We start from the raw sequence: 16320 nt of genomic DNA, 5'->3' as shown, positions 1-16320 counted from the left end.
ATTACATAACGTAGTGCTTTACAGTTTATTATTAATATTTCATGTGTCTGTAACTGTATTATCATCATCATCATCAAGAGACTTCTGACATCTATTTTAAATACAAACACATAACAGTGGTCTTGTAAAGTATATATGCACACATGTCTTACATTATTTTGTGAAGAGTAGGTTTTTTCTTATGCTGACTTCTAACTCTAAAGTTACACCATTTTTCCCTTTCACCATTGTGTAGGAACTGTGCCCCATTCGAACAGGATCACTGTCCAGCCCTAAGCTATACTTTTGTTTTGAACAGACAATGGCCTGAAATATTTTGGTTTATTCGCATCATTCTTTTTGCAAAGATAAACTTTCTTTTCGGCTTCTCCCGTTAGGGGTCGCCACAGCGGATCCTCCGCACGTTTGATTTGGCACATGTTTTACGCTGGATGCCCTTCCTAACGCAACCCTCCCCAATTTATCCGGGCTTGGGACCGGCACTAAGAGTGGCTGGGGATGGTTCCCTGACCGGGAATCGAACCCGGGTCGCAGCAGTGGGAGCGCTGCATCTTAACCACTAGACCACCAGGGGACCTATTCTTTTTGCAAAGATAAAAGGTTGAAATCATTAATTTTTGGAATCAAGATGTTTAAATTTACTACTCAAACGTCTTGAGGGTTGTATGTTTAATCATAAATAAAATTATTACCCCCCCTCCCCAGTGTCCCCCACATTTTTCCAGTGTAAAATATATTCTGCATGTCTTTATTAAAGAGAATTTGCGTTCGTGTGCGAGTTTCACCCCGAAATGACAAGGAAATCCGGAACCATTTGTGCAGCTCACTTTTCTTTAACGAACGTTTTTCATGTAACACACGTTTTGGAAGATGGCGGCCTCCGTTGAAAAGCCACATGTAGAGATTGAACTAGGTATTAATATAAACAGTAATTAATTGCGTTCATACTGTATTGCTTTTGGATGAAATTATTTAAAATTTATTGAATTTGTTTAATATATGTTTGTTGAAATTGTAGTTCATTGGCGTTCTTATCGTTTTACTAGCCGCTAAGTTTTGGAACAGACCATTATCAATAGTATTAGTAGTAATTATTTAAACGGTGTGTTCGTGGCTGTACTGTTTTAGTTTGTGTGTAAGTTAAAATAAATTAAATAATAACGTAGAAGTGTCAAAAAGACACTTTCTAGCAAGGCATCAAATTGCATAAAGATTATAGGTATAATGACGTAAGTACTGTGGGTAAATTAACGATATTTTAAGAGATATTCTTGCATACTTTTCTAACTCTATTATTTGGGTTTGTATGCGTCTCCTAGCGTGCATCATTATATTTTTCTAACTTAAAAAATTAACAATTGTTTTGTCCTGTTGAGACTCAGAAGAAGACATGAGTGAGAACAGCGAGAATGATGACAGAAGTGAAGACGAGGAATCAGCTGATGGAGGTGATGAAGAAGGGTCAGGAGAGGATGGTGGTGAGGAAGGGGAGTCAGATGACAGGGGTGATGATGAACAGGGTGAAGACGAGAGAGCAGCTGATGGAGGGAACAAGGGAGAAAAGGAAGAGAATGAAAAAGAGCAAAATGAAGAGGATGAGACGAATCCCAATGCCGGCTGGGCAGATGTCATGGCCAAAATCCTGGGTAAGAAGACACCTGAGGACAAAAGCTGCATCTTACTAAGAAACAAACAGCGGGACAAGCTCAATGCAAAGGAGAAGAAAGAAAAGCTGGAAAAAAAGAAGCAGGTAGTGTGTGTGTGTGTGTGTGTGTGTGTGTGTGTGTGTGTGTGTGTGTGTGTGTGTGTGTGTGTGTGTGTGTGTGTGTGATTTCTGACAATCTCTGCTTCAGAATCATTTATATCCATCCTTTCAAGACATTTGAAACCAATAATATTTAACTATGATTTTCATCTTGACTTAAAAAGTGTGTTTTGACTGACAGGCAGATAAAAGGAGAGCCTGGGAGATGATGTGTCGGGTAAAGCCAGATGTAGTGCAGGATAAAGAGAAGGAGAGAAACCTACAGAGAATTGCTACCAGGTAGGTTATATTCCAGCTGATGGAGTATCTTTCTGCTGTGCCCATGCTACTGTATTCGAATGTCTTTCATACCTATGAAAAGAGATGATTTACTAATATATCATTTTTTTTAAGGTTTTTAGTAGAGGCCAGTTTTGGTTAATGAAGCAATTGTTAATAAGGTTTAGGCTTGTTGTCTTGGAAATATCCATAATTTATTGTCCAGTATTTAGCAGTAGTTAAAGAAGAGGATGATTTTATTTTTTTATTATTGATTCTATTGTTTTTTTGTTTTTTTTCCCTTTTTTCCCCACATTAAGAGGTGTAGTGCAGTTGTTTAATGCAGTCCGTCAACACCAGAAGAACGTAGATGAAAAGATGAAGGAGGTTGGGGGATCTGAGAGAAAGAAGGCAAAGGTCCTCTCTTCAATATCAAAGAAAGACTTCATTGATGTGTTGAGAGGATCTTCTGGGTGTAATACAGCAGCCGTAAAGACTGAAAAATCAGCGGTGAGTATGTGTTTAGTTTATTCCTGGGGCAGTTCCTTAATTAGACCACCCTATTTGGTAGATTTGCTATATTATGATGGAAATTGGTTTCAACTTTTAAGATGAAATTTTATTGTTGAAGCCAAAGAATAGTGCTTCAGTCATCCCTAAGACAATAATAAAATGTGTGCATTTAATATATCCAAATTTCTATTCTGTATGTCGTATGTATTGAGGGCTGATGCAGGCACATCACTCAATTTGGTCCAGAAAACAAAACCAAAAACATTTTTCTGTTTATTGTGCATTTGATTAAGCCTGGAACGAAATGTTTCACTGTGGGTCACAGCTCTGGGCAGGTGTTTTTAATTGCATAACAACACAATGTGAAATCATCTTTAGCCTTAAAAGTACACTTGGTTTTGGAACGTTTAGTGGCAAGGAGACGAAAAACCTGTAGTGCATCCTTTCAGAATTGATCAATGATGCTGTGTGTCAAGACATCTCATCACATAATCATGACTTTGCACTCCCTGGCAACAAAGAGTGACAAATGGACACGATATAAAAGTAAATGCACCCAAACAATAGATTTTTGTTCATGGGCTGCTTTTTGACTTCTGCAGCTTCTGGTTATTTATATAGCACATTTAAATGCAACTTTATTGCCCAAAGTGCTTCACAACATTCAAGAAAATCAAAGTATACACACCTTAACATTTCACACAAATAAAACAAACCCAAATCACAATATCCTTACTTCAGAAGCCATGCTAAAAAATGCCTTTTCAACTGAGACCTAAAAACCTCTATGAATGAAGCCTGCCACAAATAACGAGGGGACTGTTCCACAGTTTAGGACCTACTACTGCAAAAGCACAATCACCTTTTGACTTATTTTTAGACTGAGAAACAGCCAACAGCGCCTACACAACCTGCAAGACCCCACGAGACCGCAGATCTAAAGACACATTGTGTATTTCTTCAAAAACCAATAATAATAAAATTCTAAACTCAATCCTTTACTTGACTGGTAAGCAATAGAGAAAGGACAACACTGGAGTGATGTGTTCCCTTCTTTTTGTGCCAGCCAAAAGTCTAGCTGCGGCATTCTGCACAAGCTGCAAGAGAGATAGTTGAGCTGAACATTCTGCATTAGCACATGAACACACAAGTGTGCTGCATTCTTTATTCATCTTCCTGTAGCATTGGGTTTTAGATTCTCTTAATTCAATTAGATGCATTTTTTTGTATAGTGGGTTTAACAATTGACATTGTCTCAAAGCAGCTTTACAGCAATTCATAGATTGTGAATATAAATTTTGAAATTAGTATCCAAGTTCATCCCTAATGAGCAATCCAGTGGCAACTTCCTTAACAAGTTCAACCACAGGTTTATGTATGATGAAATCATTTAAAACTTTGCAATTTGAAAGGGAAGCACATTCATTTATTCAAGACAGGAAATTGCATTAATTTTTGTGTTTTTATGTTAGCAGAACTGCTAGATTTGTGCTAAGCCTTTCTTTGTACCTGATTAGTTCCTTTGAGAGATCTGATTTGAGCTTTAAGTTGTTTTTATTTTAATCAGCTCTGCAAGAGATACGCTTTGAAACTCAAGGTTTCAGCTGGATGCTCAGTGTGAGGGAAGAAAATGTGTGAAAGTCACATCAGCCAGTGTAATCTTTTAACTATAAATTAAAACATAAAATAAGTTAAAATAAGTAGTGCATGCTAGAATAGTGAATGATGTTGTCCACAAGGTGGCAGTCTTTACCGCAAATTAATTGGTTGCACATTTTTGCCTTGTGGCGATGGTGAAATGTGACGTCAAAATGCCTGAACTTGATACATAAAGACATTTCTTTAGTGTGAAGAATTGAAGGTTTCAGCACTTGTCATGACGATTTTCTGAATTGACAAAGCACCTGAAATAAGTGCTGAATAATAAAAGTGATGACAGATTATTCCACCAATCCAGTCACTTTGACTTTCTACTGCTAGTCGTCCAGAATGCTTTGGACAGCGATAACATGGGGAGTGCAGGGTATTCTGTGCTTTAAGCCATGCTCTTGTGTGTTCCTGTCAGTCTGAAGAGCAGAAAGCGGAGAAGCCAGCCTGGAGTGTCCTGAGGGATGATTTCATGATGGGCTCGTCCATGAAGGACTGGGATAAGGAGAGCGATCCAGAGGAAAGACCGAAGAAGCCAGAAGGTGCAGAAGATTTCAGCAGTGACTCAGACTGAGATAAACACCATTTAAATGTGTGTTTGTTCATGTGGGAACACACATCCAGTCATGCAGTCTAACGTGTGCAGCAGACGGACCGCAATTCGCAGACCCTGCTTTTAAGGGATTCTGTTACCCAGAGTTCTGAGTATTTCTGTGTAACTGTATAGCTGAGATTGGATCAGGCAGATGCTTGTGTGTGTGATTCTCTTTTTGGACAAGAAATTCTGATGTATATCAACACTTCAGAGTATAGTTCACTCAACCCAGAGAAATGTATAAAGCCTCTACATTAGCAATGTATATAGTTCTTTATTATAATAGGCCATATTATAGGAATAAAATGAACTTTTACATTATTGTGGATTTTGGCAAGTGACTCAAAGGTGAAGATGTTTGGACTCACAATGAAAATAAATTCATCATTACCCTTTAATATTCCTTATATACAAATACTTTTATCACTTCCTTGGCAAGAAGACCTGAGTGATGACAGGCACATAACGATGCCTCCAATTTTTCTTTTGGTTACAGAACCTGCAGCTTCACAGAGAGTTTATAATTTAATCAGATACTCTCAGCTGGTAGAGTCCATAAAATTCAGGTCAAGTTTACCATTTAAATGTTTGAAATTTCTCCGCTTTTGTATTTGACAAAGTGACCCACTACAGTATCTACATAAATATTTCACTTGACCCATTCAACCAGAAGGAATATATACTTTTATTTTATTTTTTTATCAGCATCAGTAATCATACGATTTAGTAGAGTTCACTCTAGTGTTTCTAATGATTCAAAATACAGGATTCGGAAGCCCAGGACTTTGTGTTCTGTTGGTTTTATTTTGTAAGACAAGAAAAAGTAAATTCACTTTCTATTCATGTATTTATAAAATGTTCTATATTAATAGCATCTTCTTCTTCTTCTTCTTTCGGCTGCTCCCATTAGGGGTCGCCACAGCAGATCAGCCGTCTCCATACCACCCTGTCCTCTATATCTGCCTCTTTTACACCAACTACCTGCATGTCTTCCCTCACCACATCCATGAACCTCCTCCTTGGCCTTCCTCTTTTCTTCCTACCTGGTGGCTCCATCTTCAGCATTTTTCTACCAATATATTCTATATTAATAGCATGTTATGTACATTAATGTGACCTTGTTTGGAAACGTTTAAATAGTTTATGGAAAACAGGTTGTTCATTGCCTCAATCATTTTTAATGTTTCTTCGAGCTAGTTTTGATACTTTTATAGTTATCCTATTATGATTTTACGAGCTAATTTGGTGAAATGCACTCAATTACTCATTAAATAGAAGTACTAGGCTAGGATTTTGTACCGTCACCGTTCAGAATGACCACAAGATGGTGCTCTAGACAAACCTGTAGATTAAAAGTCTGGATACTTGACACGATGGTAAGGTCACATTTATGATTTTATGGCCTGGAGGGAAAACCCCATATCAGTTAACATAAACATACATTGGAACAGGAGGCCTATAAAGACCTAAATGTTTAAGTTCATGTCAGTGTCTTATAAGCACATTTTGTGTGTGTGTGTCGATATACACATTTATATATATATATATATATATATATATATATATATATATATATATATATATATATATATATATACATATATACACACACACACACACTGTATATATATATATACAGTACAGACCAAAAGTTTGGACACACCTTCTCATTCAAAGATTTTTCTTTATTTTCATGACTATGAAAATTGTAGATTCACACTGAAGGCATCAAAACTATGAAATAACACGTGGAATTATATATGGAATTATATACATAACAAAAAAGTGTGAAAACTGAAAATATGTCATATTCTAGGTTCTTCAAAGTAGCCACCTTTTGCTTTGATTACTGCTTTGCACACACTCGGCATTCTCTTGATGAGCTTCAAGAGGTAGTCACCTGAAATGGTCTTCCAACAGTCTTGAAGGAGTTCCCTGAGAGATGCTTGGCACTTGTTGGCCCTTTTGCCTTCACTCTGCGGTCCAGCTCACCCCTAAACCATCTCGATTGGGTTCAGGTCGGGTGACTGTGGAGGCCAGGTCATCTGGCGCAGCACCCCATCACTCTCCTTCTTGGTCAAATAGCCCTTGATGCCTTCAGTGTGACTCTACAATTTTCATAGTCATGAAAATAAAGAAAACTCTTTGAATGAGGTGTGTCCAAACTTTTGGTCTGTACTGTGTGTGTGTGTGTGTGTGTATGTATATGTATATATATATTATACATACACACACACACGCACACACACACACACACACACACACAAAATGTATACATGCGGACACACTATATCCTCTTAAGGGACAATACTATAGAAATTAATCTTGTGCAGCTTGTAAAGCAGTATAAATGTACTGTCTTCTAAAAACAACTCAACATGGAGCAATTATTTTTAAAGTAGTGTGATGTATGAAGTCACTTAACCATGCAAAGCCATGTGTCCTTTTCATCATGTTCATGTTTTTGTCTCCTTGACAGGACCATACAAATTTGTGTATCTTGTATTAGAGCAGCATAAAATGTGGTGCTTTAGATGTTTAGAAGTTTTTGAAGATGGGTTTCACTCAGAACAGACCTCACACGGGTCGATCAAAAAAAGTTGAGTCCTCGTGCCGTGTGTCAGGTGCAGAAGCTGCTTTAAAAAAAAAAAAAAAACAGACACATGAGTTCTGCCAGCGTTGCTTTAAAGGTTGCAGAAGTGGAAGGTCCACTTGTCAGTGTTCAGACGGTACGCCACACACTGCAACAAGTCACTTTGCATGGCCGTCATCACAGAAGGAAGCCACTACTGTAGCTGGCTCACAAGAAAGCCTGCACACATTTTGTTTAAATCAAACTGTCCAAGAGAATGACATACTGGAAACATGTCCTGTGGTCTGATGAGACTAAGATAAACTTGTTTGGCTCAGATGGTGTCCAGCATGAGTGGTGATGCCCTGGTGAGGAGAACCAAAGAAAACTGTGTCTTGCTTACAGTCAAGCATGTTGGTGGTAGCCTCATGGTCTGGGGCTGCATGAGTGCGGGTACTGGGGAGGTGAAGGTGAAAGTGATAGACTGGCCAAGTATGGCTCCAGACCCGAACCCTTGTGGGGCATCCTCAAGCAAAAGGTAACCATGTGTCTAACATCCAGCATCTTCGTGATGTCATTATAGAGTAGTGGAAGAGGATCCCAGCAACAACCTGTGCAACTCTGGTGAATTTCATGCTCAGGAGGATTAGGGCAGTAGTAGATAACCATAGTGCTCACACAAAATATTGACACTTTGGACCCGGTTTTGATATGTTTGATATGTACTTGCTTTCGTTGAGAGCTATTGGCTGTATGTTAAGTTATTTTTTAGAGGACAGTAAATCTGTACTGCTATACAAGCTGCACATTGACTACTCTAAAATATATCTCTTTCATTTCTATAGTATTATTCCTTGAGAAGATATACTAAAATGGTTGCTGAAATGTAAGGGGTGTACTCATTTTTTGGTGAGATACTGCATGTATGTGTGCATGTGTGTGTGTGGTGCGCTGTGTGAGCCGCACTATATGCCTGTCTGGATGCCTCAGTCGGAGGGTTGCCAGGAAATCTGTCTTGCTCAGTGTGTGTGCTCTTTTAGGAAGCAGTCATGGTGGAATGAAGGATTTTGCTGACTGCTCTTTTTAACATTTTCTCATCTTCCTCCCAGCTCTGTTCACACATAGAATGGAAATATTTGCCAAGTGTCTTATCGCCCACGGAGGGCATGGCTTTGCGTCTCAGTCAGCCTGTCTCACCACGTAAAATGTCCATTCGTCACAGCAACACTGCGCCCTTTCACTCAGGAATGCCAGCCTTCTCCTGGCCTTGTTGACACTTGGCCTCAGAATGTGTCCCTCTCCAAATTGTGCGTTCTTTGTCGTGCCTATGTCTGATTTTTCTTCAGACTTACCTGTGTTGGTAACAGCGATTGGGTTTGAAAAATAGCAAGTGGCTGAATGAGTCTTTTCTGACACAATTTCTAATATGGAAACACTCCCCGATACACAGCACACGCACGCACACAATTAAAGACTTCTATCTGCTCCACATCTGTCAGTGTGAGTACTGATTTAGTGACCACATCTGGAGCACACAGGTGGCTGGCCTGCCAAAACACTTCTGACAGTCTGTCATAGCTGACCGATCATTGGGTTTTGGGATGGGAGGGGGTTCTTTGGCAAAAGATGAGTAAAAAAAAAAAAACCCGGAATTCTCTGAAAATGTAAATCAGACAGGTGGTGGTAATGTGTGTGTGTGAAAGAGCAAAGGAATACATTACACTTCTTAAAAGTAGTGTCTCAGCAGCACTACCAGTCATACCCATAATATATCCAATGCATTTATATTTTCTTATATAGTACTTGGATGTGAAAACTTCCTGTTTATTCTTAATTTGACTGTTTCAGGTTCATTCATTTAAATTGCATTGGTGGTAATTTACAGTTGGTGTCTGAGTGTTTCCAAAAATAATCACCGATGGATGGATGGCTGGATGGATGGATGGATGGATGGATGGATGGATGGATGGATGGATGGATGGATGGATGGATGGAATAGAGGCAGAATAAAGGCTTCAAATTGAAAACTTCACCATATACACACAAGTAAAATAGTAAAAACAATGGTTTATATAATATATAAATATAAAAGTAATGGCAGAACCAGAAAAACAAGGTGCTGTATCACTGTACTGACAGAGGTAAACAAATGCTGCTGGAAAAATCTAAGCTATACTTTTTGTAAAAATGGAAATGGATCATAGCAGTGAATGTAAGTAGTCCACTGAAACAATCATTGTGACTAAAGTCTTATTCCAACAACCCTGAAGTGGCTCTCTGGCAATTTTCTGATCGCTAACTATCCCTGAGTGATCACACTAATGAAGCAGGTAAACAAGCTTCATCCAGATAAAGAATAACAAGGAACTTTTCAAATGCTAATATTAAATGGTGGTACTTATTAAAGTTTTCATATAATTTAAATAAGGGTTATAAAGTAAATAAAAAATGAGTTGCACCATAAATAATGGGAATGTGATGGTTCAGTGGTTAGCTAACCTATTTAATTCAGTCCTTTACCACTGAGAAGTGCTACATCTTAAGTGATATGATAAAAGAATACAGAATTATTTATAATACATAAATAAATGAATGAATAGACTTGTATATGAGGGGTGGAAATGATACAAAGCTCATAGTAATCTATAGAAATGTGCGTAATGTGCGTTTGGTGAGCTTCATCCAGCCGGCATTAGGACCTCGTGGATGAGTTTTTTTTCTCTCTCTCTATTTGCACCAGGTCGACACGCGCTGAAATATAGATAATAAGCGGTCATGAAGGCGTAGGTTGGAGTCTAGTTTTTTCGATCTGAAGGCGATAACCACAGGCTCGGTGTGAAAGAGGACTGAAGCACGTGGTGAGGTGCGTCCCCTTTATAAAGCTGACTTACTGTCCAGCAAGCCGCCAGGAGATGGTGCGCGCTGGCACGCGGCACTGGCGTTTTCCACAAGAGGGGATGGAGAAGCGCACTAACGCTCTTTCCGTCGCGCCGAAGGGAAAATAACGTATTCGTCTCTCGCTCCGTTCCTCCGTCTCTCTGCGTCTTTCCGGACAACACCACGGTCCCTGCACACTATTAAGATTTCCTTCGCGACGTTTCCTTTTTATTTATTTTTTTTGTTTTTGTTTGTTTGTTTGTTTGTTTCTGCGCTCTTGGATCGCACGCGATTTGGCGGAGATGCGCGGCGGCGCGCGAGCGGACCGTGCCGAGTTGTAAAGCGCAGCGCGTTGGGGCGCAGCTCACGCTGTTCACCGCACCAAGGGGGGGTTTTGGTGGCGCTCGGATGCAGCGGAGGCGCGTTGAGCCGCAGATCGTCGCGCTGTTTCGCTCCACCAACAATCAAACTTCACATGGCAGTGAATGCAATCATATAGGCGCTCTGGTTTATTCTTCTCTTCTAGGATATTCCTTTTCTCTCCCTCTAGAAAGCCATTTAACAACTTTTCAAATGGATATCCAGACTCAAAAACGATCTATAACTAATGATCATAGTATAGCCTAAACTTTTCACATCAAACTTTTTATCTGGTGATCCTGCGATAAACTACAAAATGCATTGATCGTCTCCTTTGCTTTTATACTTTACGCCTGCTTAATTCAGCATATCCAAACCTTATTATAGCTTTTAAAACGACTTCTTTTATTTTTAACCTCTGGAGGAATACACGCTATCCACCCCCGAAAATGAACCTCTTTGTAGTGAGCTTTCTCCTAAGCCTGGATCTAGTGGCCGTGGCGCTCGGCTTGTCCACGTGCAGCACTTTGGACATGGATCAGTTCATGAAAAAGCGCATCGAGGCGATCCGAGGCCAGATCCTAAGCAAGCTGAAGCTCAGTAAGCCGCCGGAGGAGTTCCCTGAGCCGGAAGACGTGTCCCGGGATATCATCGCCATCTACAATAGCACCCGCGACCTGCTGCAGGAGAAGGCCAACGAGCGCGCCGCCACCTGCGAGCGCCAGCGCAGCGAGGAGGAGTACTACGCCAAGGAGGTGCACAAAATCGACATGCAGCCTTTCTACCCCTCTGAAAGTGAGTGATGCACCGTGCACCTTGTCATACCTACTCCATAGTCTGCATGCGAATTTGCTCAATCTGCACTCTGTTATATATTTTTCTTTCTTATTTTTAAGCACAGAATCACACTCACTTAACAATTTAGCCCATTATTTCCAATGCAGGACTTAGCATCAGCTTTACATTACTAGAATGTGAAGATGCAAGCTGGGCTTTTAGTTATTTTTTCATACCTGTGTGTATGGATATAGCTCTAATTATATAGCTTCAAAACTTAATCCGCAAGATGGGTGGAATACCTTTACACTCAGCACCACACAGAGCCACACTGTGGGCCCTTCTGTAGCATCCCATCTGATTTGAAGAATGCATGCAGTAATCTGTGGCAAGAATGATCTTAATCCAAGCCAAAAGGCTTCTTACTCCCTACGTAAATGCATTACATACTTTGAGCAGCTTCTTAGCTTTTATCGATGACTTCTTTAAGCTGCTGCTTCAAAATGTTGGCAAGTGCACAAATGTTCTGCTTTCTATAACAACATAGCTGAAATGCCAGCACATGCTCATGCGTCTACGTACTGATTAAAAGGAAGAAAAAAAATATCTACAAGAAAAAAAGAGTGCACCTTCATATCTGTGTTCAAGACGGCACATATATCTTTTGTACGCATTACCGTCATTTTTTTTTTATTTTTTTTATTAATTTAAACACATACCATTTCTGCAACAATTTAGTAAACAGGCCTACAAATGAGACCCCCTCTACCTACTGGAATAATACATCACTATGCACCTACACAGGCCTACTGTGCACCTTCGGTGTTTGCAAAGTCATGACTTTGTAACCAAAATAATAAAATTCAATAGACTTATTGTGCCATTACTTTTGATTTTTCCCCCCTCCCGGATCAAATGCAAGCGTATATGTAGCACATAGGGGGAAATATAGTTATGAGATATTTTATATTCCCCAAAGTATTGTTTGCATTAAATTTTATTCTTGGCCCCATCTGTTGTACAAATACCCTAAATATGAACAGATCTGGCTTAGTGCCAGCCTCAGTCTGGAAGGTATTTATGGGATATAAATAATACTGTGTCAACAAACAGAAAGGAGAAGCACTATTTTAGATTTCATCCGTTATTAATCTCTACTTCTGAGTCTGCTGATTTTTAGAGTCGACTGTAAGCTTGCCTAAATGCACAGGGTTATCAGCCTAATTTGGTTGGGCACCAGGAAGTCCGCACAGGCAGCGCTGCAGGGCACAACGGTACTGGAAGGCACACAAAAATGTAGAGCTTGGGAAGGGAGGGAGGCCAAAAAAGAAAGGACTAGCAAGGGGTGAGCTGTGCAGAGGGACAGAGCAGGCAAAATCCAAGAAACACTTCTGGAGCACAGTCGAGGTAGCGTGCATATATGCTGCTCTGTGCCACATGCTCCATGGAAAATTCCAGCCGGAGACCCGCTGTTGCTGGGGTGTGGAGTGTGCGAGTCACCAGCGAGGCTTTCCCCTTTCCCTACACCCCTCTCCCCCATTACACGTTGTCCAGACTCCCTCAGGTCTCTCTGCCCAATATCCCTTCACCCCCACCCCACCTCCGTCAATACACCTTCATTCTAATCTGACATACATGTTCATATAGCATAGACACGCTCCACTTAGTTTGTGTGTTCGAAATTTTCTAAAACTAAATATTTCCAAGAGCAGCTATTTTTATGCTGAGTATTTTATTAGGCACACTCAGCAGGACACTTTTCCCAGCATTTGAAATATTTGCCTTATTAGTAAGCACACTATGGCTGTATCAGCAGTTTCAAATGTTCATGATGTCTCTTACAGGCCCCATGTTTTTGATACATGGGATATTCTGCCACATATTTTAGACACAAAGTGGCAAAGTCAGGTATCCACATAGAAACTGCAGGGTCCCGAAGGAGCATCAATTAAATTTAATGTAGCCTACACTTGGTCAGTTTTGTTTTCCCTGCACATATGCTGAGCTATTAAATGTCCATGCATTCATAAACTTTAGCATACCAATGCCCTGTCTGCTGTTAGAAAAATGCATGTGTCTTGAAGCCAAAAATAGAGCTGCCTTGTGGTTAAGTGCAGATGAACACAAGGCTTCTACTGTGTGCTTACCTGGCTTGGTTATGTAGCAGTTGTTGTTGGGTTTTTTTTGTTGTTGTTTCTTTTTTTTCCCTGCAGTTTATGGGGTTGTGCATGTCAGTATGTGCAGTTTGTTATTGTGTGCACTGTAGAGTTGTTTGGTTACAGAAAGGAAATGATTTCAAATAGATTACACATAAATGATAGAATTTTGGCCTGGAAAAGCAAAGCAAATAAATGTGACCATTTAAGATTTTAATTTGTTTTAATAAAGAGGCAAACGTGGGCTCTTGAATGCATTGCAAGCTGCAAGTGGGATGTCAAGTATTTACAAAAATATTGTACTTGAACCACTTAATAGGCACAAAGCACTCACATATTTGTGGTTGTGCTAAGTGGTACCCGAACGATTCAAAATCCAATTTTGAGTGGTTGTTAAAGGTATTTTAATAGAGATTTAAAGTCAGCTATAAGCATAATAAAAATGCGATCTTAAAGCTCTTATTGTAAGCTCAGGTAAACAGAAAGCAAATTAGTAATTCGATTTTATTTACTGTTATTGTAAATTACACCTATTTTCCGTATGCAATACGTTTCCATTACATTATTTTCAGTAATAACCCTGTACTGTGTGTTTTAGCTCTGTCTATATCTGTGCGGTTAAATGAAAACTTAATGAGAAAAAAGCTCAACTGGAATGTTAATACTACAAAGATTATGTAAGTGCATTGAATGGACAAAGGTTTGTGGACCCCTGACCATAAGATTTGTGTGCACTTTTTGAACAGCCCATTTCACATTTAGTTTTCATTTGCTGTATTAACCCCCACAGTTCTGGGAAGATGTTCCCCTAGATTTTGGAGTGTGATGGAGTGTGGAGGGTGATGAAGCCTGGGGTGCGATGAAGCCTGGGGTGCAGTCAGTGTTCCAATTCATCCCAAAGGTGTTCAATAGGTTTGAGGTCAAACTCTATAGCAGGCCACACATAAGCCTTCACTTAAACCCATGTTAACCAGATCTTCATAGAGATCACTGTGCACATGCTGGAACAAGCTTTGGGTCTCCTAGAAGTAAATGGAACATTTGATTTTACTGCAGCCAAAAAACACCCTACACAACTGTGTGCTCCAATCTTTTGGGAATAATATTGCTGGAAAAAATAGGTTTCCTAATTCCTTTCTCTTTATAATGTATGTTTAGAGGTTAAAATGACAATTTAAAGATTAATTACTCAAGGTGAATAACCTTATTAGGCATCATTAATCATATGGCTAGAATAACTACTAGAATACGTCATACTAGAATGACGTTATACGTCAGTGAATAGATAACTTTATTAATCACATCATAAACATATTTTAGTAATGACAACATGTATTTCTTATATTTGTCATATCGGACCTAAAGAGACTTGTTGCAACTAGAATTGCTGTATTGATCTGTAAAGAGTTCAAATTTATTGCATGTGCATGAATGACCTCAGGTTGTGTAGGTCATGTATTTACTGTGGGCCAGTGCTTATTGATGAACTTGTACTAGACATCAGATACTGTATTGACTTTAACTTTCTAAGAAATGTTTGAGAATTTTTCTGATTTCTGACTAGAAATAGATGAACAAAGATGATTTTCTCCTGTAGTGTTAAAATGGTAACTATTATATAGAAGAGTGAAAGTAATTATAACAGAACTGGGAAATCAAATCAGGAAGGGTGTATGGGTGTGATGGTCAGTCATCCACAAACGTTTGACTATATAGCGACTGTATGCAATAGTCAGCTGAAAATAAAAAAATCTGAGAACACAGATACAAACAAATTTCCCAGCCTCTACCATTCTCTACTGACACGAAGGCACTGTAGATTTGCACAACATAGCATGTCAGATATGTCCATAAACCTCCTCTCTCTCCATTACAACGCAAACAAACTTTAGCACAGAAGAATAAACCAGTCATTTAGGGCATTACATTGTGTTGTTAGATCTGACTTTTCTTAGTTCATGTTTAAGCACTAAATGCAGATTTCCTACAGCTAGATCACACTTCTAACCTTGCCCATGTGCATGAGAGAAAATATTTCTGGCTAAATGATCCTGGTCTGAGCTGGGCATTAAAATTTAATTAACGCTTAGCACTTGGTGGAAGAATTAGTCATGTTGGAAAACTGAAGTTCCTTCTTACTCTCATGTGCCAAAACGGACATAAGAGTTTTGACAAATTTTTATACAAAAGTATAAATACTGTGTTTAATGAGTGAAATGTTTATTAACCCATCAATCATTTGTCCATTTATCCTTTATCAATAGCCAGAGCAGCTAGTAGTGTTTCTAAGAATGCACATTGTAATGTCAATTCCTATATCTGTTCAGTGATAAATATGTATACACGCTAGCATTAGAAAAGAAAAAAAACAGCTCCAAAGAGGCTGAGGGAGGGAGTGCGAGGTTGAAGTGTGTCCGTGTTTGTGCAGCTTAGCAAAAAGCCTAGTGCGTGTGCATGACAGATTATGTTTAGTGACTGCAAGAGAACACTCGAGCCCCTCTTCCCTCCTGCACTGTAAATAAACACTGTGGTGTGGAGGGGCTCTCCCAGAATCAACCTAACACACAGAGCCATGCAGAGTCCTCCACATCCCTGCGCAAGACTGCATAAGGGGAAGCCTTTTGCGGCCGTGCAACCCATCTGTGTGATATCAGTGGAAACAAATAGAGTTTGATCTCCAGCAACCCGCAAGGAGTGAACATGCATGTGATAACACTTTATTAACACAGGCCTGGAGAGCATAATCGGAGGAGATGTGTAGTCAGCAACTGCATTCAATCTGGGACTTCGTGCTTCGTGA

General features: G+C 39.5%; 2 protein-coding genes across 4 annotated transcripts in view; both read left to right on the top strand.

Annotated features, from left to right (window-relative positions):
• The first annotated feature begins 783 nt into the window (after positions 1 to 783).
• On the top strand, positions 784 to 5176 carry rrp15 (ribosomal RNA processing 15 homolog). 3 transcript variants are annotated; one of them, XM_083543261.1, is made up of 5 exons: positions 784 to 928; positions 1389 to 1750; positions 1947 to 2044; positions 2344 to 2533; positions 4602 to 5176. In XM_083543261.1, the coding sequence occupies exons 1-5, from the start codon at positions 871 to 873 to the stop codon at positions 4755 to 4757; spliced, it is 864 nt and encodes a 287-aa protein (XP_083399387.1). In that variant the 5' UTR covers positions 784 to 870; the 3' UTR covers positions 4758 to 5176. The 3 variants fall into 3 exon arrangements, 2 of the variants coding, with proteins under 2 accessions (XP_083399387.1, XP_083399388.1); XR_014533934.1 differs by having other exon boundaries at positions 818 to 913; positions 1377 to 1750; positions 2344 to 3843; positions 3976 to 5176; XM_083543262.1 differs by having other exon boundaries at positions 820 to 913; positions 1377 to 1750.
• A 4882-nt stretch (positions 5177 to 10058) lies between these two features.
• Positions 10059 to 16320, top strand: part of tgfb2 (transforming growth factor, beta 2) — a 22986-nt gene continuing 16724 nt past the window's right edge. Inside the window, exon 1 of the mRNA XM_083553312.1 lies at positions 10059 to 11382. Within this exon, the coding sequence (XP_083409438.1) occupies positions 11037 to 11382 (346 nt within the window). The 5' untranslated portion in view covers positions 10059 to 11036. The remainder of the gene's footprint in view (positions 11383 to 16320) is intronic.

The sequence above is a fragment of the Silurus aristotelis genome (genome assembly GCF_946808225.1).
Source record: "Silurus aristotelis genome assembly, chromosome: 1".
In the NCBI taxonomy this organism is placed as follows: Eukaryota; Metazoa; Chordata; class Actinopteri; order Siluriformes; family Siluridae; genus Silurus; species Silurus aristotelis.
This window is presented reverse-complemented; position numbering and strand designations above follow the sequence as displayed.

Excerpts from the sequence above, each read along its gene's own strand:
- rrp15 (XM_083543261.1), top strand. The coding sequence starts at position 871 with ATGGCGGCCTCCGTTGAAAAGCCACATGTAGAGATTGAACTAGGTATT. Across the intron at positions 929-1,388 it reads ACTAGGTATTAATATAAACA|ACATGAGTGAGAACAGCGAG; the intron begins GTAATTAATTGC and ends ACTCAGAAGAAG. Across the intron at positions 1,751-1,946 it reads AGCTGGAAAAAAAGAAGCAG|GCAGATAAAAGGAGAGCCTG; the intron begins GTAGTGTGTGTG and ends TTTGACTGACAG.